Source organism: Garra rufa, chromosome 18 (assembly GCF_049309525.1).
Source record: "Garra rufa chromosome 18, GarRuf1.0, whole genome shotgun sequence".
Classification (NCBI taxonomy): domain Eukaryota; kingdom Metazoa; phylum Chordata; class Actinopteri; order Cypriniformes; family Cyprinidae; genus Garra; species Garra rufa.
Window position 1 is genome coordinate 9218927 of NC_133378.1, and position 23284 is coordinate 9242210.

Consider the following 23284-nt stretch of genomic DNA (forward strand, 5'->3'; position numbering starts at 1 on the left):
CCAATTGTATTCGTCTGAAAGAAGAAAGTCATACACTCCTGGGATGGCTTGAGGGTAAATACATCAAGGGGTAATTTTCATTTTTGGGTGAACTATCCCTTTATTACCATTTACCACTTTTTTGTACAGCTCTTTAAGCTATATTACATAAATATGGAAGCGTCTTTCTAGATCAACCATCTAGTAACCACCCAAAGCACATTAGCAACTGCATCAGAAAACTCGGAACACCTAACAAGTGTCCTTAAAATAAAAAAATAAATAAGGCCTGAGTTCAAACAAACCTAGAAACTCTTAAAGGGGTCATTTTCCACAAGTTGATATGATTCTTTAGGGCCTTAATGAGAAGTCTACAACATACTTGGGTTAAAAAATCTTAATGGTAGGGTAATAAAACACGGTTTTTACCTTGTCAAAATCAGCCCTTTTTAGAGCAAGCTTTGTTGCATGTTCCTTTAAATCAGGGTTCCTCGAATCTTACCCTGGAGGTCCAATGCGCTGCAGAGTTTAGCTCCAACCCTGATGAAACTCACCTACCTGTGATTCTCTAATGATCCTGAAGACCTTGATTAGCATTCTCAGGTGTGTTTGATTAGGGTTAGAGCTAAACTCTGCAGCGCATTGGACCTCCAGGGTAAGATTTGAGGATGCCTGCTTTAAATGCTAATGAGCTCTGCTCACCCCGCCCCTCTCTGCTGTGGGATGATGAGCTGAAATCTTTACTTTAGCCTCTTTTAGCCGTGTTTAGCTGCAAAACTTGCTAACTAACACATTATTAAGAAAGGCCATTTGCAAAGATGAATAAAAAAGCCTTATACTCAGTTCTGCTGTGGGTGAAGCTGCATCACTAATCGTTTGCACAAACATAGATGCATAAGTAGATCAGGATCTGCGCTTTCCTTTCAAAAACAAAAGTAACGTCATTCCTCTGCGTCTTCAGCGGCTCAGATGTCAGGAGTAAATGACGACTGCTATGTTCATTATTACATCCAACAACAGAACACCTCAATCGCTCAATCAGAGACATTCTTGTCTTCCTCTGCACCTGAGTCGACACAATGGCGATCGGAGTCGGACTGCTTCAGCTCGGTGAGGGCGGGTCTAAGGTAAGGTGCTCATGTCAATCATGTCAATCGTGGGAGTGGCCGACACACCGACAAAAAGCTGAGAATGACCTGATTTTAAAAAGGAGATATTAATTTTAAAGATTAAAAAAATACCACTGGGTGGATTTGTATCATTGTAGGGTGGTTGTGTACACAAACTGCCAACACACATTAATGTTCAAACAACATGTAAAAGTGAGTTTTGCATCTGATGACCCCTTTAAATTTACCAACATGGCTCAATCAGAGATACGAACTAAACTATACATCTGAACGCAGTGCAATCTCAGGCTGTTTTCGTGAGTGAGAGGTGGAATGGAAGCGAGTCAAAACGGTCAGAGACTAACCAGTCCCACATGTTATCAGAGGACACCTCTGAGAGACTCGTGTTGATGTGGACATTAGCCATCGCCATTCTCTTCATCACAACAATGCCAGCGGCCTTTTAGGGAATGCTTGCAAGACTGGTCTCCACTTATCTCCGAGGGTAAAAATAAACGCAGTGAGTGAGATGCATGACCTTCAGAATCAACCCCAGCCCTGATCATATAAGATTCAAGAGGAGAGACAGAGCTCGCCTCTCGGACATTAACACAGTTTTTCTTCACACATCGCTGCTGGAATATCAGGTATGAGTATTATGTGTTACATAGGATATTACTGATGTATTATGTACAGAAAAATGGATGTATAATAGTACAAAGAGTACATTTAAGTATGGGTCAAAATTATCAATTTTTCTTGTATGCCAAAAATCATTAGGATATCAAGTAGATCATGTTCCATGAAGATATTTTGTAATTTTCCTACTGTAAATGTCAAAACTTTTTTTTTTTTTTGTAATATGCATGGCTAAACTTCATTTGGACAACTTTAAAGGTGATTTTCTCAGTATTTTGATTTTTACCCATACAAAAACACATTGTATGGGTCAAAATTATTGATTTTTCTTGTATGCCTTGTATGTTAGTTAATTTTCCATGAAGATATTTAGTAAATTTCCTACCATATATATTTTTTTATTTTTTATTATTTTTTATTTTTTTTTTGCACCCTCAGTTTCAAGATTTTCAAATAGCTGTATCTCAAACAAATATTTTCCTATTTTAACAAACCATACATCAATGGAAAGCTTATTTATTCAGCTTCAGATAATGTATAAATCTCAAAACAAAATAAAAAATGACCCTTACGACTAGTTTTGTTGTCCAGGGTTAGATATTATTTATTTTTTAAATATATTAAATATAAATATTTTATTGCAGAGTAAAAATGTCTGACATCGAAGAAGTGGAGGAATACGAGTAAGTAATTTGACAAATTTGTTTCGTACTATATTTTGTTTCGAGTGAAATTGTGTTTAAATAAGAACACTGTGCATAAAATGTATACTACAGTCTCCAGTGCCATAGTTCATTTTAAAAGCATCTGCTTGTCTTCTGATAAGTATATTTAATCTGAGCGTTCAGGCAGCTGTTGGGACGTTACTTGAGCTTTGAGAACAATGGAAATAACAGCACTATTCTGTCTTGTTCTCTAGGGAGCAGGAAGGTAAGTCTTGTGTTTTGTAATATTACTTTCATACTTCGACTGTAAACAAGAAAACAGTTTTTGTTTTAAAATAGGTCATAAATATATTGACCTTGAAGCTAGAGTTTTAGAAAAGTGAAGTGACTATACTAGCACAATATGATGGTTTATGACATGATTTTAACTGATATTTGAAATAGGAGATAACAATACTACAGTGAGACCTTCCAAAACTTCCAGCTGATCAGGTTTTTGCACGGCATGTGTTACTCCTTTGCAGATTCAAGCTAAAACCGTGTAAGTGCGGTCGCAAGATATGGCGACCCGTCATGTTGATTTACGAGCGTGAAAGCTGAGCTTTTCTTGTGCACAGAAGCAGTTTTCTTTATTTTGCTTGTCAGCTTTCAACAAAACACACCCAAAAATGACCCCTATGGAATAAGTAGAGCAGAAACTTCAGAGTATCTGCATATCATCACTAACCCATTACGGTTTCAGGGTGAACATATCTCCTAGCTTCCATCTTTGTAATGTGTTTATCCTTGTTTGCTTACCTAACTTGCATGGTGTGGTTTAGAGGTGCAAGAGGAGGAGCAGGAGGAGCAGCTTGAGGAGGAGCAGGAGGAGGCACAGCATGAGGAAGGTAGTTACTGCTTATCTGCTAAAGGCAAAGAGCACAAACCATTCAATAACACTAAAGTGTAATATGGTAGAATGGTTATACCACACTTTTGTATACGTAATGTGGCATTCTGTGAGTAAATTACATGGTACATGAAAACAGAAATAGAAATATTTAAACAATTGCACGTAAACTAGAAAGCTGCTGTTAAAACCACCGATGTATTCAGACCGGCAGATAGTGCTTAAAGGAAAAGTTCATCCATTAATGATCATTCTGTCATTGATTACTCACACTCATGTCGTTCCAAACCCGTAAGACCTTCATTCATCTTAAGAAGACAAATTAAGATATTTTTGATGAAATCAGAGCTTTCTGAGCCTGCATAGACAACAATGCGACTGAAATGTTTAAGGCCAAGAAAGATAGTAAGGGCATTGTTAATATAGTCCATGTGACATCAGTGGTTCAACCGTAATGTTATGAAGCTACGAGAATACTTTTTGTGCACAAAGAAAACTGAACGACTGTCTTCTCTTCCATGACACAAATTGGGCGAAAGTATTTCGTTTATTCGAGGGTTTTTCTTTGGAAAACTTACACTCTTCAAAATAAAGGTGCTTCACGATGCCCCAGAAGAACATTTTTGTCTAAATGGTTCCATAGAGAACCTTTAACATCTGAATTCTTTTTCACAAAAGGTTCTTTGCAATGAAAGAAGGTTCTTCAGATTCTAAAACAGTAACTGAACTGAACGTTTGACTGAACGGTTCTTTGTGAAACCCAAAATGGTTCTTCTATGGCATCACTGTGAAGAACCTTTTAAAGCACCTTTGTTTTTAAGAGTGTACTTCGCTACATTCCAAAGCATAATGTCATCCCTTTTTTACTGCGCTATATGTCATAAAAGTGGTTTGTTTTACTTTAATGAACATTAAAGATGTAGTACTTTCTTGTACCCAAAAGTAAAAGAATGTAATTGATTTCTAATGTAATTAAGCATTAACCCTCTGGGCCTCTTCAGTAATTTTTTACCGAAAAATTGTATGTTTTGAATTCTAAAAAGCGTAGCTTCATCAGAATGAGATGACACTTGGTGACTTAGCTATGTGAGCACACACACAAACAAATTTTAATCAATGACATAATTCTAATATGTTAAACGGTCAAAAAAAGTCACACTTGGCTCCTTTGCGGTCAAAAATGACTATCTTTTGGTGGTACAAGCGACAAATCAACCACTGTGCTGAAAAAGTGTGTTCAGCAATCAAGCAATTTTAATGTGAAATGTTGCATTTATTGAATAAATAATAATAATTAAATACAAACAATATACAATTTAAAATTGTATAAATATTGCATAGTATCATAAATATTCCTCAAAATTCTAAATAATAAATCACTAAATATTATTGAACAAAAAAGTATTTCATAGATTTTTCCTGAAGAAAAAAAAAGTTACTTTTTAATGCTTCGGTCACTTTTGACCGCAAAGGAGCCAAGTGTGACTCCAAAACGTAGAGGCCCAGAAGGTATAATGATATTTAATATGAAACTTAGGGCAGTAAAAAGTACAATATTATGCTTTGGAATGTTGTGAAGTAAAGTTTTCTAAAGAAAAACACTTTGATCCAGTACAGACACTTGAAAAGTACTTTTACAGCAGAGTAAAGATGCTTCACTACTGTCCGCCTCGCAATTATTTTATTCATAAAATAACATCCGAGGAATAATCGAGAGCGATGACGTGATGAGAATATTTGTTTCGTATTTGGTGTGCACAGCATAAAACTGATATGGAAGAGATTAAGTTGTTTATTAGTTGTTCTTTTTGCAAACAAAAAGTATTCTCATAGCTTTATAGCATTACAGTTGAACCACTGATGTAGCATGGACTATTTTAATGATGCCCTTGCTATCTTTTTGGGCCTTGAACATGGTAGTTGCAGGTGAGTAATTAATAACAGAATTTTAATTTTTGGGTGAACTTTACCTTTCAAGGTTCTGCCATATTAGCAAAATTGCATAGAAATTATGCAAGTTAAAAAGGAACATTGTTTATTGTCAAAACATAGTGACGTATAAAGCACAAATCACATAGAAGTCACTTTCAACACTGCAAATTCACACACTCAATTTGAACCTGAGCGAAATCTGCGTGGCTAACTTTCTCGCCCCTACTCGAAACTGGAATCGAAACGTGTAGATTCTTAATTGAATGTCTGGATTTTGTCTGCAAATTTCTCTGTGCAACAGTAAATGTGACCATATCTTAACATTTATAATTAAACGAGAAGTTCAAGGTTAGTGAAATTTAGCCAGAGTTTCATAAGCCAAAAATGTCAATAGCGTAGAGACAAATGAAGCACAGCTTACAATGGTTGCTTTACATGCAGTTTTCTGTTGGTTAACATCAGTGTTGCCAAGTCTTTTGTTTTTATACTATTTCCATGGATTGTTGCGGGTTGAAGCGAAATTCTCCACACCCACCTGGAATGTTTCAACCAAGGCGGAACCTAAAAGGCAGTTTTGACCCTCTGGAACACGATTTTTGATTAGACTTTGATAGCCATTTTACCCCAGAATGCTGGGGAATAGGCTGGTTTTATTACACAGACCTGGCAACCCTGGTCAACATGGCCAATGTGACCAATGGGAATAAGAGAAATCTAAGTAGGGAAGTTTTTCACCCTTATGGACAGATTGTTACTGGATTTCATCGGGAAAATTTCACACAGCAACAGTATGAGATGAGCAAAAGTGAAGTTTTGCACCCTGTGAAAGTGTGGAAGACCCTATAGAGCTGCAACGATTTCTCGATTCTATTTGAGTACTCAAATGCATTTTGCTTGCATCAAGTAATCGACAAAATACAGGTGTATTCCACATATTAAACCCATTTAAAAATCATAATACAGCATAATGCTATTAAGAATTCACAATTGCTACGATTCAGTTGAATAAACATATGTAATGCAGGTCTACTGTATGCGCTTTAATTATTTACATGTGTGGAGGTTGGGTAAGTGTGTGTCAGAGTGGCTTCATTCCCAACTCCATCTTTGCATATACAGGTGCTGGTCATAATATTAGAATTTCTTCAAAAAGTAGATTTTTTTTTCACTAATTTCATTCAAGAAGTGAAACTTGTATAATGTATACATCCAGTCCACACAGACTGATATATTTCAAGTGTTTATTTCTTTTAATTTTGATGATTATAACTGACAACTAATGAAAACCCCAATTCAGTATCTCAGAAAATTTGTATATTATATACTTTTTTCTACCAAATCTTTTCCTTCCCTTCTCCTCTCTATTAATGGACACAGAGCTCTGTGAACAGCCAGCCTCTTTTGCAATGACCTTTTGTGTCTTGCCCTCCTTGTGCAAGGTGTCAATGGTCGTCTTTTGGACAACTGTCAAATCAGCAGTCTTCCCCATGATTGTGTAGCCTACAGAACTAGACAGAGACCATTTAAAGGCCTTTGCAGGTGTTTTGAGTGAATTAGTTGATTAGAGTGTGGCACCAGGTGTCTTCAATACTCAACCTTTTCACAATATTCTAATTTTCTGAGATACTGAATTGGGGTTTTCATTAGTTGTCAGTTATAATCATCAAAATTAAAAGAAATAAACACTTGAAATATATCAGTCTCTGTGGAATGAATGCATATATTATACAAGTTTCACTTCTTAAATGGAATTAGTGAAAAAAAAAATCTACTTTTTGAAGATATTCTAATTATGATCAGCACCTGTAGTTGTAAGTTTGGGTTTATTATAATGTTCATCTAGGTATGCAACATGTCAGAATTCTATAAGATTTGTAAGGTAAATAATTTACAAATCTACACAAACACATCAAAATCGTTCTCAATATGCTAACCGTTCATCGCAATTTCAAAATAAAATTTTAAACCCTCACTCTGAGTTTACACATTTTGATGTCTACATATTCAAGAAATTACAGTGGCTGTAGTTTTTCTATCATAAAGAAATGGCCAAATGTTAAAGATTAAGTAGACATAATTAAATGTTGATTCAGTATTAAACAAGGATTAGATTGCGCAGTAAAGTGTAAAAACAATTGTCAGGCTGTTGGCGCCCTCTACAGGCATTTGTTACAATGCGTAATTAATGTTGGCTCTATTTTTTATTACATATACATACACATTATGTATTCTAACACTTTTGTTCAGTAAAACCATATGATTACTTGCTTTTGATGCTTTATTTGAACTACTTATTACTATTATATATATATATATTTTTTTTTTTTTTTAAGTAATTTTAAAGGCAATTTTCACTTGTCTATTTTTATTACCACAAAAAAAAAATATATATATATATATATAATTATCTGATTACTCGATTGTCAGAATAATCCACAGATTACTTGATTATCAAAATAATTGTTAATGACAGCCCTAGATTCAGTATACAGTATATTGTTGTTCAGTGAATTTCCAGTTATTTAAATAGAAATTTTCATTTGAATTTTTCAACAGTAAAAAAATTTACCTTTTTTAGCCAATGAAATGTTGCTAATGAGATGCACCTTAAATTTTTAAAGCAATCTACTTTCTTTGTCTGCTTTTGCTCTGCCAGAAAACAACACATCCACAACTAAATGTGTGAGTGAGTGTTTTTGAACAAACAGGTGAAGTGAATAATTCAATGATTCACTCAGGCTGCAAAAACTGAACAATGCTGCTTTCATAAGTAGCATATGACCACAATTCAACTATAATGAAGAAATAAATAAGTTGTAGGTAATTTTTTAACATGAAATTTGCTCCAAAGCTCTCTTTATTCTTCACACACTCATGAAGTATGAATGTAAAATTAACAATGCAAAAGTGATTGCATTTAGTGTTAAATGTTAAAGTTTTTGAATTCAGCTTGGTCAAGATCAGATTTGAGGAAAGAAACTACAGTAACTCAGAGTATGGTATTACCATCCGCACTAATTTACTTTTTAAGGGTGGTCTCACTTCAGACACGCCAACGCATTTGTATCATATAGACAACAGTTGTGCTGTTGGGTAGAGACGTGTGTATTGCTGTGTGTAAGTGTGTAACTATCTGAGAGATTTCAGGTATGCTGCCACCAGTACCCATCATGCCCAGGCTGGTATACGACTTCTTTGCCCTCGGGAATTAACTCACATCTTCCAAACAAGCTTCATCTCACACTCTTACACACGTGTTCTACTTTATTCTACTCTATTAGATTTTGTAATTTTTACACTCTCAACTCAACGGAATGACTGATCTCAAAGGAATAATGATGTAATTTGATACCTAAAGAAGGGAAACAAATGATTTATAGTTGACAGTAACTCCAGCTAACCACACCCTTCAACTTTCTCCATTTTCAGAAGCTCACGAGGAGGAAGCAGGAGGAGAGGAAGAGACCACTCAGGAACATGGTGAGCCTTGTTGCTGAGAACCTCAGTTTGACCCCTCCAGATCACCATCATCAGATCAAGCAATTTGTAACATTAAATCAAACTCTACTACAGCGTGATCACTATTGCCATCATAACACTTTTTAAATTAATTTAATCAAATGTTCAATTAAACTCTACTTTGTCCAACTTTCTACAAACCTCACATGAAGGGTTAAACAAGAAGATTATAAGCAAATTGATAGCTGTAGGAATTGTTTGTTTTTCATCTTCAGATTTATCGTCTTCCAGTTGGTACGGCAAGCTGTTTTAGCTTAAAATGTTCTCAGCGTTACTCGTCATAATTGCATTCTTGCTAGTAAGAACTGAATTACAGAGCTCTATAATTCAATTCTTACAAGTAAAAATTACAATTAGAGAGTACTAGTAAAAATTAGTGCTGTCAAAATTAGCATGTTAACACTGGACAATTCATTTTTCCAGCTTAAAAGCGTTCAACTATTTAATGCAATTAACGCAGGGGTGGAGCTAGAGTGGGCCATCCCACTCACAGCTGCTGTTTATGTCTTTTTTTCCATCTCTAGAAGTGCATTTATTTAGTCGCAGAATGTCTATACAACCACATATTTTCGGACACACATTCCACTCCACTTCAGTAGGACATCAGTGAACTGAGGTCAGATGAGGTGTTATAAGGCTCTATTGTCAGTAATAACAATTTTTCCTGTCTTGTCAGATGTTATACTGTGCTCAAAGCAAATACAGCGGCACACACTGTAGCTCGTATCATTTCACATTAAAGTGCTTATAAAACTATGGGCGTGTCAGATCCGTGTCACGTTCAGCAGTGGCAGCTCTTAAAGTAATAGCAGCCAAATAACCTGATAAATCAGCTGCTGTGATGTCTGTTAATCAAACAACAAAAGAAAAAAGAGGAAATCAACACCTTTTGTATCCATGTAAACACTTACATTTAGTATTTAGTAGTGGTGGAAGAACAAAAGTGATTCACATATGAATCACGATTTAGTCTTCTAGCGATCCACAAATTTCAAAAATCTATTTTCTAGTTAATATAATAATAGTAATAATAATAGCATGGTGTTGTCTATATATTATATTTATAAATATAAAAAAAAGCTCTGTAATTCAGTTCTTACTAATATAAATACCAATCAATAACTCTCTAATTTACAGTAACTGTTACTAGTAAGTATGCAATTGCAGAGCTCTCCGATTCAGTTAGAGATAATTCTATAATTCTAGTAAGAATTGCATCAAAGAGTTCTTTAATTTGCATGGTTACTAGTAAGAACTGACTTGTAAAGCTTTGCATCATTACTAGTAAGAATTTAATTGTAGAATGCTCTAATTACACTGTTTATAGTAAAAATGCAATTACTACGAGTAATGCTGGGAGTACTTTAGGATAAATCAGCTTGCCATAAACTGGCTTATAGAAACTGATTGCCCAGCCACAGAAATACTTTCTAGACTGCGTAGACAGAAGGAAAAAATTTGGTCAGAGGTTTGATGGATAGCACTATCTATATTAAATCTACATTAAATCTGTGGCAGTAGCATGATGACATTTAATCCAAGCTTTTGTTTTTGTAAAAAGTTTGAATTGCATTGACAAAGACCAAAATCATTGTTATAGTCAAAAGATTTAGAAATATCTTACAAAGGTTTAAAAAAAATAATAAGACATTATAAAGTCATCATTTAGGGCACTCACCCTCATGTTATTTTAAAACGGCATATTCTTTCATCGTTTACTGTTATATAGTTACATATTAATCCACAGCTGTCGCAGTTGTACCTGTGTTTATCATTTAATGGAACTCATGACACACACTGGATGAATCAAATATTCTGCTCTATGTATAGTTGAAGTGACGAGTGTTTGGTATGTGATGGTCAATTTTCCAGCATTCTTCCATTATCAGTTTCTATTTTCGTCTCTGTTTTCCATGGTGCTGTCAGAGATGCTGATTACCCACTTGTAACTTTTCTTTCTTACAGATGGTGAAGACGACACAGAAGACGGAGAAGGTATTTGCTTTTTATTGCACTGGATAAAGACAGGAAGCTTAAGATTTACAGCTCTCAAGTAATTGTTTGAAACATGTAGAAACCTGTATTACGACACACACACACACACACACACCCTTCTGGATAACTGTCTTTTAAAAGCATTAGATCATCCCAAATCCTCTCATGATAACATTCATTCTATCATAAATAGATTTCTGGTTATAATCTAGTTTATGGATTTAATAACACGCTCTTCATCACCTGTAACCGTTTGCTATTGTGCAATAACTGGCATGAGAACGAGGGAGATGTAAGTAAATTAGGCTTCAGGTATTTTTAATCAGATATGCCTTACTGATTTGCAACAAGTTAGTTTTGTAAAAGTCTTTTACAAAAAAAAAAATTAAAATGTCTTGTATAACTTTGAATAACTTGTGTTTGTTTGTATGTTTGATTCTTGAGAAGAGGCTAAACCCAAATTCATGAAGTAAGTTTGAATTCATAACCATTGATTGGTTTTAATGCTTTAAAGATCTAGTCATGATTTCATTTCATACAAAATTTTAAAACATATATTTAAGCATTTATTTTAAACATATTTTCCAGACCTTTTATGATGCCGAACCTGGTGCCCCCAAAGATTCCAGATGGTGAAAGAGTTGATTTTGATGTGAGTACTGACATGAGTAATAAATGAAAAGTATTATTTACAAATATTAATTCCTTCAATCAGTTAGTCAGTCATAGGCCAAACTTTGAAATTACAGTGTTTTTAATATAACAGACAGGTCTATCATAAAGGCTCTGGTTCATTTTTGACCTAAATTCACATTTTTTCCACCACCAAAAACATGCATAACTGAATTTGAAATATTCTCTGATGACCCGTTTACTTATTAGAGAACAGACACCTGTTTTGAAGTATTCTGACAAACCAAAACATGCAAAAGAAAATGTGTAGAAACCAGCACTTCTACAAAAGTCATTGGAATGTTTCACTCGACACAGAAATCTTAAATGTCAATTACTGAAACATTATGCTTTTGTCTACATGAACTTGTAAATTTTATCAGGCAAACAGTCTCAGACACAATCTCAAAGGTCAAATGTGTTTTCCTCTCAGGACATCCATCGTAAGCGTATGGAAAAAGACCTGAATGAGCTCCAGACGCTGATTGAAGTTCACTTTGAAAGCCGTAAGAAGGAAGAGGAGGAACTCATCAATCTTAAAGAAAGGATTGTGAGTGAACAATGTTGTCCTATTAGATCACAGCTGCTCTATGTTTGCTATATAAACCTACTAAAGTATCTCCTATGGACAAAAACACAAGAATTACAAATATGCAGTCATTAGGGCAGACATGTAACATTGCAGCAGGTCTATTCGTGGTCAGTTCAAGCCCGAGTGAGCCTAAAAAAGTGTCAAAGCAATTAACTCTGTCATTTTGCAGAATAAACATCCACATGAGCTCCTATTGAGTGATCGCTCAATGAATCCGCTGTCAAAGTTGTAATGTGAGTGATTTCACAGGAGAAACGGCGCTCTGAGCGAGCAGAGCAGCAGAGGATCCGCAACGAGCGCGAGAGGGAGCGACAGAAGCGTTTGGAGGTGAGTGGAAACGTTTTTTGTCACCAAACTCTGATGGAGGCAAACTGGTATTAGCATTGCAAATCCTTTCCTGTTTTCAAATATTCAGGAGGAAAGAGCTCGCAAGGAGGAAGAGGAAGCCAAAAAGAAAGCAGAGGACGATGCCAAGAAGAAGAAGACACTCACCAGTCTGCATTTTGGTGGTTACATGCAAAAGGTCAGAGTTGAGAGATAAGGCACTATGACAAAGACCTACACATTATTTTCATATATATATATATATATATATATATATATATATATATATATATATATATATATATACATATATATACACACACACACACACACACACACACACACACACACATAGCCCGAAAATATAGGCAGAAATTATTCATACTCCTGGCAAATTCTGACTTAGTTACTTTTATTCAACCAGCAAGTTTTTTTTTTTTTTAACCAAAAAGTGGCATGTCCAAAATTATTCATACCCTTCTCAATAATCAATAGAAAAGCCTTAATTGGCTATTACAACAATCAAACACTTATAATTGCTGACCAGCTGTTCGCATGTCTCCACTGGTATTTTTGCCCATTCATCTTTAGCGATGAGCTCCAACTCTTTCAAGTTGGAGGGTCTCCTTGCCATCGCCCTGATCTTTAGCTCCCTCCACAGATTCTCAATTGGATTTAAGTCAGGACTCTGACTGGGCCACTGCAAAACGTTAATGTTTTTGTCTGCTAACCATTTCTTCACCACTTTTGCTGTGTGTTTTGGGTCATTATCTTGCTGCCCAAAGCCAAGTTTCTCTGCAGACTGCCTGATGTTGTTGTTGAGAATTTTTATGTATTGCTCCTTTTTCATTAGGTTCCCTGGTCCACCGGCTAAAAAACACCCCCTAAACATTAGGTTCCCACCACCATGTTTGACAGTCGGGATGGTGTTCTTAGGGTTGAATACTTCTTCTTTTTTACGGCAAATTAAGGCTACATCATTGTGGTAAAAAAATAATAATAATCAATATTTGTTTCATCTGACCATAAAGCAAAAGACCAGAAGTATTCTTTGTCCAGATGAGCATTTACAAAGGCCAGGTGGACTTTTGTGTGCCTTATCCGGAGAAGTGGTGTCCTCCTTGGTCTGCGTCCGTGGAACTCAGCGGTGTGCAGTGTCTGTTGGACTGTCTGCTTTGAGATGTTGCCACCAGCAGAGCCCAGATTGATCAGGATGGCCTTGGTGGTGATCCTTGGATTCTTCTTTACCTCTCTCACTATCCTCCTGGCCAGCACAGGTGTCACTTTTGGCTTTCAACCACGTCCTCTGAGATTTTTCACAGTGCAGAAATCTTGTATTTTGTAGTCTTGTATTTTTTTAATAATACTTTGCACTGTAGCCACTGGAACTTCAAAACATTTAGATATGGTCTTATAGCCCTTTTCTTGACTTGTGAGCAGCCACAATGCGCAGCCGCAGGTCCTCAGTGAGCTCCTTTGTCTTAGCCATGACTGTCCACAAACCAACAGCAGAGAGCTTCTGTTTTTCACCTGTTGAGTTGATTAAAACAGCTGTTCCCAATGAATCAGGGTAATTAGGATGCTTTAGAACAGCTTGGACTATTTGGAATGGTATAGAACTTTGGATTTTCCCATAGACTGTGGCAGTTTGCAAAGGGTATGAACAATTTTGGACATGCCACTTTTTGTTCAAATTTAAATAAAAGCTGAGAAATATTATTTCCCCCCACAATGATGCCTCTTGTACATCGTCTTATTATCTTTTGGGAGAAGCCTGTGTCATTTCCAGTCCAAAAAAAAAAAAAAAATTGCTGGTTGAATAAAAGTAACTTTAAAGGAACCGTATGTAGGATTGTGGCCAAAACTGGTACTGCAATCACTTTCAAAATACTGTATAACGATGTATCCCCTCCCCCTCCCCCCTGACTCGAGGTTGCCAGCTAAGCTGCAGGATCCGTTTTCAGCCGTCTCCATCTTTCAAAGGCATCTCCTATACAAATCCTTGTTTTATTTCGGACTTTGTCACGACGTATTTCGGATTCATAACGAGGTCTTTTAGGTTTCGTAACGTTATACATGTTTTATCCAACACGTTCGTAGCTGCAGCTGTAACTAGAGCAGAGCTGGCAACCTGGATGATGAAACTCTACTGACTTTGTGATTAGTAGATAGCTGGAGGGTGGCGCCTCAGGCCAAAACACAACACGAAAACATCAACATCAGTTGAGGGCTGCAACTTTCACTTTTAAATGACAATATCCTGGCCGGACCACTGTTGTCAGTGTTATAAGTATTTGAAATGAACATGATTTCTTAATGTCTAGTGACATGTCAGGGCCACTTTATGATTAACTGAAATACATTTCTTACATAGAGTTCCTTTAAGTCAGAATTTGCCAGGGGTATGAATGATTTTTGGCTCGACTTTTAAGAATTAATTTTTTACAAAAACATGTACACACAGTTTCAACAAAATATTAAGTGGCACAGCTGCTGCTGCTTTTAGCATTGATCAGTTTTTTTCTTGAGCAGGAACTCTATTTTGCATTTTAAAATATACGGACACTTTAAAATAGTAAATGAAAAATCCATCATCAATATCACTGTTTTTTTTTTAACATACATTGTCAATACTCTTCTCTATTATGTTTTTTTTTTTTTTTTTTTTTGCAGATAGAGAGACGGAGTGGAAAGAAACAGACTGAGAGAGAGAAGAAGAAGAAGATTCTTGGTGATCGGCGTAAACCTTTAGACACTGACAATGCCAATGACTCTGCTCTCAGGTTTGAAGAAACTACAAATTCTACAAATTTAACTAAATAATATGCCACAATTTGAACACAGTTAATCAGATACTCCAGACAGAAATGAAATTCTGCCTATTTATTTTAATTATGTATTATTTTTGATATTGAAGAATATGGGCAACCAAACAGTTTTGGTTACCAGTTGAATAAAATAAAGAGATTTATAATAACTACAATAAACAAATTTCTTCTACCAAGTGATGCAGCCGATTAGTGTAACTTTGTCTCATCTAGTAAGACTTCTTTTACCACTCCTTAACTAACAGAATTCCATAGAGTACAAATTATTATCAATTACGCAGATTTAATAATCTAACCTTTTACATCAGGGAGAAAGCAAAGGAACTATGGACCTGGATGCGTGAACTAGAAGCAGAGAAGTTTGAGTTGCAGTATCAGTTTACCAAACAGAAATATGAGGTAAGCTGTAGACTAAATCACTTTCCCCCGGTTTCACAGACAAGGCTTAAGCCTAGTCCTAGACTAAAATGTAAGTGTGAGCTGTTTCAACTGAAATAAACTTGCACTGACATATCTAAAAATATATCAGTGACTTTGTTTTGTCTCAAGATGCACACCAGTAATGTTTTTTTCTAAGCACGTTTATAAAAATTACTTAAATGTCCTAATTAAACTATGTTATGGCTTAGTCTAAGCTCTGTCTGTGAAACCGGGCCTTTGAGTTTTACTAGAACCCACAGCATTAACATATAATCAGAAACAGCTCTGTTTTTGTCATCACATTATGTAATTAAAATGAGCTATGAATATCATTTTATGTTGACTCTACTGACATTTTTTTTTAAAATGAAAACATTCTTTTCCACTTGAATCTAATGTCGAACCTAATTATGTGGAAACAAAATGAAAGTACTGATCAGAGTTATTTGCACAAATAACTCACAAAATGAGATGTTTAGTGTTTTTGACTGTGGATCTTTCTACAGATCAATGTCCTGAGGAACAGAGTTAGTGACCACCAGAAAATGTGAGTTCAATTGTGTCTGTGAATCCTTGTTTGCTATTTTACAGGGTGGCAATTTCCTATGCATTCACCCAATGTGATATGTATGGCAAAGTATGACAAAAAGAAAAAAATAAACACCTAAATTTACCTGTTAATTAGGTATGTTCACATACACTAATTTTAATTTCAATACGATTTTTAAATGTCACAGTCGGATTCGCATATTAGTAAGTCATTAATAATATTAATAGGACTCCAGAATTAACTAAAAATACTAAAAAATAAATAAATAAATAGTTTTCAGCAAAAATAGTTTTGGAGGGTGATTGGTAATAGTTTGCACCCAAATGAAAAAAGTGCCCTTAAAAACACTTCTTTACTTTCACACAGTCATTTTGTACTTTATATACCACAAACTTTTCTTTAGTACTTCTTAAGATAACTCAACTGTTCTATAATTAGACACCACGATTATGTAATAAAATGTGTTTCTCTGTATTAAAAAAATAAATAAAAAAATGTATCTACTATTCGTAGTACCATTGAACCCATCTTTCACACTTTTTGAAAATAATCAAACATCTTCAAACATAGAAAATAAACATTCATTATTTAAAATATAAGAATGATATATAATAAATATATACTATATGTATATATAGTATATATATAATGTAATGCCCACATATTTTTCACTGGACTATTTTATAAGTATTCAAAACACACTTTTAAGAAACACTTAAAATAACTGTATATTTTTGCGGTAGTGTACTTTACTTCAAGGCACTAAAAATGAATGTAAGCATTTTTCAAATGCACTGAAGTAGAAATATACTATAGTGTATTTGTAGTGTATAACCTTTACCATTACACATAAAATAAAAATGTACTACAAATGAACTTGCTTGTATTTAAGTATTATTTTTAGTGCATTCAGTTATACTCTATTTTCACCTGGGCACCCCTTTCAAAATGATTGAAATTTACTTTGTATCAAACTCAATGGCTTGTTTGAGACATTTTCAAGAAGGCATTTTAGTTCAACTGAACCATCAGTCTAATTGCAAACTGATTATACGGGTGCATGTAAATAGCAATTGTGACATAAGCAGATTATACAAAAACATGCATGAGAACATACAAATTCTTATGAATAATCCACCAACTTGACCAAACCTCAAAATATACAACGTCTATTCATCATTAAATCTGCATGAAGAGGAATAAACTTGGCACTCAGAAGTTTGGCAAATTGGTGATTGCTTTCCACTGAACTGGATCTGGTTGTAACACATGCCTGCACTATTATCAGGGTTTGGTGTATTGCTCTTTTTTTTTTTTTTTTTACCTCGCTATACTTCCCGGAGGGCTTTCTCATTCAAACCAAACTCTGACTCACCGCTCCTGCCTCAGGCATGGAACACAGCCACATACTTTGTGAAAGCATGAGATGAGAATGTGACAGTCCTGTCAGCTGGCAGAGCTGCTTCTGCAGCAAAAAACGATTGTAGGAGCCAGAACTAAAGCACTAGAGGGCATGGAGGCTTTGGGTTGCAATCTGCTACTGCAAAATCAGCATTTTACCTGTGCATGTCCAGCATTTATGTAAATTACAGTTACACGAGATAAAGACAGCTGTTTGCACAATAATCAATCTCTTACCTGTCTAACAAAAAAGAAGCAACGTTACTATACTCACGATTTTCTGCGTCGTCGAATATTTCCACATTGTTTGTGACCATGTTTACGCTCGTTTTTTTGACTTTGCCGGTCTTTCTAGCTTCGGATGAAGCTTCTACGTCTTCGGGCTGAACATCCACGGATTCTCCCGTTTTCTCTGCTGGTAAATCGCGATAGGTTTGCTCTCTAATTGTCGCGCGACTATCCACCAAACAGCTGATAGGGTATCTACAGAGAGCGCGAAGATTTTCTCCGACTAATTTCAACATGGCGAAGTGACGCACTTCATATTATAACGCTTTTTTACGGAATATATTAAAAGTACAGTCCTCAATAAACACTTAACAAAAGCAACTTATTTATTAATGTGTGAACTTTTTTAAATTAGCACCCGAGACAGTAAAACTAAATAAGCAGCCCTGTCTGAGTGAAAAAATGGCTATTTTATCTAAGATTTATGTGTGCTATGTATTTTGTGCTTATAGTGTTATCTTAGCAATATATAAGGATGAACTCCTGCATTTTAGTCAGTTTCTGTTAGCTCTGAGATCAGAAGCACGTTTCCGCCACTGAATAAAAGGTAATTGTGACCTTTTATCTCAGAATTCTGACTTATTTTCGTGCAATTGCGATTTTACATCTTTAAACTCGGACTTTTTTTTCTCACAAATGTGATATAATCTCACAATTGCAAGAAATACAGTCAAAATTGTGAGATATATGTCAGATTTGCAAGATGTAAAGTCAGATTTGCAAGATATAAACTCACTACAAAGTCAGAATTTGCAGGACATAGCCTACTCTCACACTTGCAAGAAATAAAGTCATAATTGTGATAAATGAACTCGTAATTCCTACTCTTTTTACAGAATTGTGAGACATAATCTCACAATTGCGAGAAACAAAGTCAGAATTGTGAGATATAACTAACAATTGCGAGTTATAATGTCAGAAATGCGAGATATAAACTCACAATTCTGACTTTTTTTTTTTAGAAATGTGAGATATAAACTCAATTGTGAGTTATAAAGTCCGAATTGCAGGACATAATCTCACAATTGTGAGAAATAAAGTCATAATTGTGAGATATAAACTCAAGGTTGTGAGTTATTAAGTCAAAATTGCGAGATATAAAGTCAGAATTGCAGAACATAATCTCACAATTACGAGATATAAACTTGCAATTCTGACTTTTTTTTCTCAGAAATGTGAGATATATCTTCAAGGAAAGAGATTCAATTGTGAGTTATTAACTATTAACAGAATTGTGAGATATAAACTCTCAGCTGACTTTTTTTTCAGAAATGTGAAATAAACTCAACTGTGAGTTATAAAGTCAGAATTGCGGGACATAATCTCACAATTGCGAGAAACAAAGTTAGAATTGTGAGATATAAACTCGCAATTCTTTCTTTTTCTCAGAATTGTGAAAAAAAACTTGCAATTGCGAGTTATAAAGTCATAATTGCAAGATAAAGTCAGAATTGCAGGACATAATCTCACAATTGCGAGAAATATAGTCAGAGTTGTGAGACATAAACTTGCAATTGCGAATTATAAAGTCAGAATTACGAGATATAAATTTTCTCCTCAGAACTAAACTTCATTACTTGCAGTTGTGAAAATTCTGACTTTATTTCTCGCAAGTGAAAGATTATGACTTTATATCTCCCAATTCTGACTTTATAACTCACAATTCTGAGTTTATATCTCACATTTTAAGTCAGAATTGCGAGTTTATATCTCACAATTCTGACTTTATAAACTTGCAATTCTGACTTTTTTTTTTTTAGAAATGTGAAATATAAACTCAAGGTTGATATAAACTCACAATTGTGAGATATAAAGTCAGAATTGCAGGACATAATCTTACAGTTGTGAGAAATAAAGTCAGAATTTTCACAACTGCGAGTTATAAAGTCTAGTCCTTAGGAGAAAACAAGACTGATATGTTCAAATAATTGCAAGTGTATCTCAGAATTCTGACTTAATAGCTCGCAATTGCGAGTTTATGTCACATAATTCTGACTTTTTTTCTCACAGTTACGAGTTTATATCACACAATTTTGACTATGTTTCTCAGAATTGCAAGATACAAAGTCGCAGTTCTCACAATTCTGATTTTTTTTAACTGCAAGTTCATATCACAAAATACTGACTTTATTTCTCAGAACCATGAGTTTATATCTCGCAATTCTGACATTATAACTCGCAGTTGCGAGTTTATATTTCACAATTCTGACTTTTTGCTTGCAATTATGAGTTTATATCACACAATTGCAACATTATTTCTCAGAATTGCGAGATATAAAGTCGCAGTTCTCACAATGTTGACTTTTTTTCTCAGAAACACGAGTTTATGTCTCGCAATTTTTATTCAGCGGCGGAAACAGGCTTCCATATAGTGCACTCCTAAATTTGACATAAAAACAAATTATTGTTTACAGCTGTGAGTTAAACTGAATGCTCTTGGCTATTTTTTTCTTGTGTAGGACAAAGAGAACCAAAAGAGGCCTCAGGAAGTGAATGCAGTGCTGAAAGACAAACTCCACTCCTCACAAACCCACAAAGATCATGAAGAAAATGCCCAGGACAGATGTGTATAGTAGATTATGTTGCTTTTATTTAGTCCTCACTGAAGAAACACTGTAGATTTTGACTGAACAACTGAACGAAAATAATAAAAAATGAGAAAATGAAGCAGCAAAAGTATTTTGTTAACTTGTGTACACAACTGTTTATAAGTTTGATGTCAGAAACAAAGAAACTAATACTTTTATTAAACAATGATGCATTAAATTGATCAAAAGTTACAGTAAAGACATATACAGCCAAGCCTGAAATTATTCCTAGTACCTCTTAGAAATTCTGACTTAAAAGATACCTTTATTCAACCAGCCAAGTTTTTTTTTTTTTTTACCGGAAATGACACAGGCTTCTCCCAAAAGATGGTAAGACAATGTACAGTCGTGGCCAAAAGTTTTGAGAATTACATAAATATTGGAAATTGGAAAAGTTGCTGCTTAAGTTTTTATAGAAATTTGCATATACTCCAGAATGTTATGAAGAGTGATCAGATGAATTGCATAGTCCTTCTTTGCCATGAAAATTAACTTAATCCCGAAAAAAACTTTCCACTGCATTTCATTGCTGTCATTAAAGGACCTGCTGAGATCATTTCAGTGATCGTCTTGTTAACTCAGGTGAGAATGTTGACGAGCACAAGGCTGGAGATCATTATGTCAGGCTGATTGGGTTAGAATTTGGGTTTGAAATCATTGTTCTTCCATTGTTAACCATGGTGACCTGCAAAGAAACACGTGCAGCCATCATTGCGTTGCATAAAAATGGCTTCAAAGGCAAGGATATTGTGGCTACTAAGATTGCACCTAAATCAACAATTTATAGGATCATCAAGAACTTCAAGGAAAGAGATTCAATTCTTGTTAAGAAGGCTTCAGGGCGCCCAAGAAAGTCCAGCAAGTGCCAGGATCGTCTCCTAAAGAGGATTCAGCTGCGGGATCGGAGTGCCACCAGTGCAGAGCTTGCTCAGGAATGGCAGCAGGCAGGTGTGAGCGCATCTGCACGCACAGTGAGGCCAAGACTTTTGGAAGATGGCCTGGTGTCAAGAAGAGCAGCAAAGAAGCCGCTTCTCTCCAAAAAAAAACATCAGGGACAGATTGATCTTCTGCAAAAAGTATGGCGAATGGACTGCTGAGGACTGGGGCAAAGTCATATTCTCAGATGAAGCCTCGTTCCGATTGTTTGGGGCATCTGGAAAAAGGCTTGTCCGGAGAAGAAAAGGTGAGCGCTACCATCAGTCCTGTGTCATGCCAACAGTAAAGCATCCTGAGACCATTCATGTGTGGGGTTGCTTCTCATCCAAGGGAGTGGGCTCACTCACAATTTTGCCCAAAAACACAGCCATGAATAAAGAATGGTACCAAAACACCCTCCAACAGCAACTTCTTCCAACAATCCAACAACAGTTTGGTGAAGAACAATGCATTTTCCAGCACGATGGAGCACCGTGCCATAAGGCAAAAGTGATAACTAAGTGGCTCGGGGACCAAAACGTTGAAATTTTGGGTCCATGGCCTGGAAACTCCCCAGATCTTAATCCCATTGAGAACTTGTGGTCAATCCTCAAGAGGCGGGTGGACAAACAAAAACCCACTAATTCTGACAAACTCCAAGAAGTGATTATGAAAGAATGGCTTGCTATCAGTCAGGATTTGGCCCAGATGTTGATTGAGAGCATGCCCAGTCGAATTGCAGAGGTCTTGAAAAAGAAGGGCCAACACTGCAAATACTGACTCTTTGCATAAATGTCGATAAAAGCCTTTGAAACGTATGAAGTGCTTGTAATTATACTTCAGTACATCACAGAAACAAAATTATTCATACCCTTTGCAAACTGTCACAGTCTATGGGAAAATCCAAAGTTCTATACCATTCCAAATAGTCCAAGCTGTTCTAAAGCATCCTAATTACCCTGATTCATTGGGAACAGCTGCTTTAATCAACTCAACAGGTGAAAAACAGAAGCTCTCTGCTGTTGGTTTGTGGACAGTCATGGCTAAGACAAAGGAGCTCACTGAGAACCTGCGGCTGTGCATTGTGGCTGCTCACAAGTCAGGAAAGGCCATATCTAAATGTTTTGAAGTTCCAGTGGCTACAGTGCAAAGTATTATTAAAAAGTACAAGACGTTCCGCACTGTGAAAAATCTCAGAGGACGTGGTCAGAAGCCAAAAGTGACACCTGTGCTGTCCAGGAGGATAGTGAGAGAGGTAAAGAAGAATCACCACTAAGGCCATCCTGATGAATCTGGGCTCTGCTGGTGGCAACATCTCAAGGCAGACAGTTGAACGGACACTGCACACCGCTGGGTTCCACAGACGCAGACCAAGGAGTACACCACTTCTCCAGATAAGGCACAAAAGCCTGTTTGGCCTTTGCAAATGCTCATCTGGACAAAGAAGACGACTTCTGGTCTTCTGTTTTATGGTCAGATGAAAGAAAAATTAAATTGTTTGGGCACAATGATGTAGCCTTCATTTGGCGTAAAAAAAAAGGAGAAGCCTTCAACCCTAAGAACACCATCCCCACTGTCAAACATGGTGGTGGGAACCTAATGTTTTGGCTGTGTTTTTTCAGCCAGTGGAGCAGGGAACCTAATCACAGTAAACAGCACCATGAAAAAGGAGCAATACATCAAAAAATACATCAGGCAGTCTGCAGAGAAACTTGGCCTTGGGCACCAGTGGACATTTCAGCACAACAACAACCCAAAACACACAGTAAAAGTGGAGAAGAAATGGTTAGCAGACAAAAACATTAACGTTTTGCAGTGGCCCAGCTAGTGTCCAGACTTAAATCCAATTGAGAATCTGTGGAGGGAGCTAAAGATCAGGGTGATGGCAATGAGACCCTCCAACCTGAAAGAGTTGGAGCTCATCGCTAAAGATGAATGGGCAAAAATACCAGTGGAGACATGCAAAAAGCTGCTCAGCT

The 23284-nt window shown here is 35.9% G+C and overlaps 1 protein-coding gene across 1 annotated transcript; it reads left to right on the plus strand.

Moving 5' to 3' along the window:
• Positions 1-2378: 2378 nt before the first annotated feature.
• On the plus strand, positions 2379-20462 carry tnnt2a (troponin T type 2a (cardiac)). Its single transcript, XM_073823382.1, has 14 exons — positions 2379-2410; positions 2647-2657; positions 3214-3279; positions 8643-8693; positions 10698-10727; positions 11172-11196; positions 11316-11379; positions 11833-11949; positions 12241-12318; positions 12407-12514; positions 14989-15098; positions 15452-15542; positions 16070-16110; positions 20262-20462. Exons 1-14 carry the CDS (start codon positions 2379-2381, stop codon positions 20293-20295), a joined length of 858 nt encoding a protein of 285 aa, XP_073679483.1. The 3' UTR covers positions 20296-20462.
• The last annotated feature ends 2822 nt before the right edge of the window (positions 20463-23284 follow it).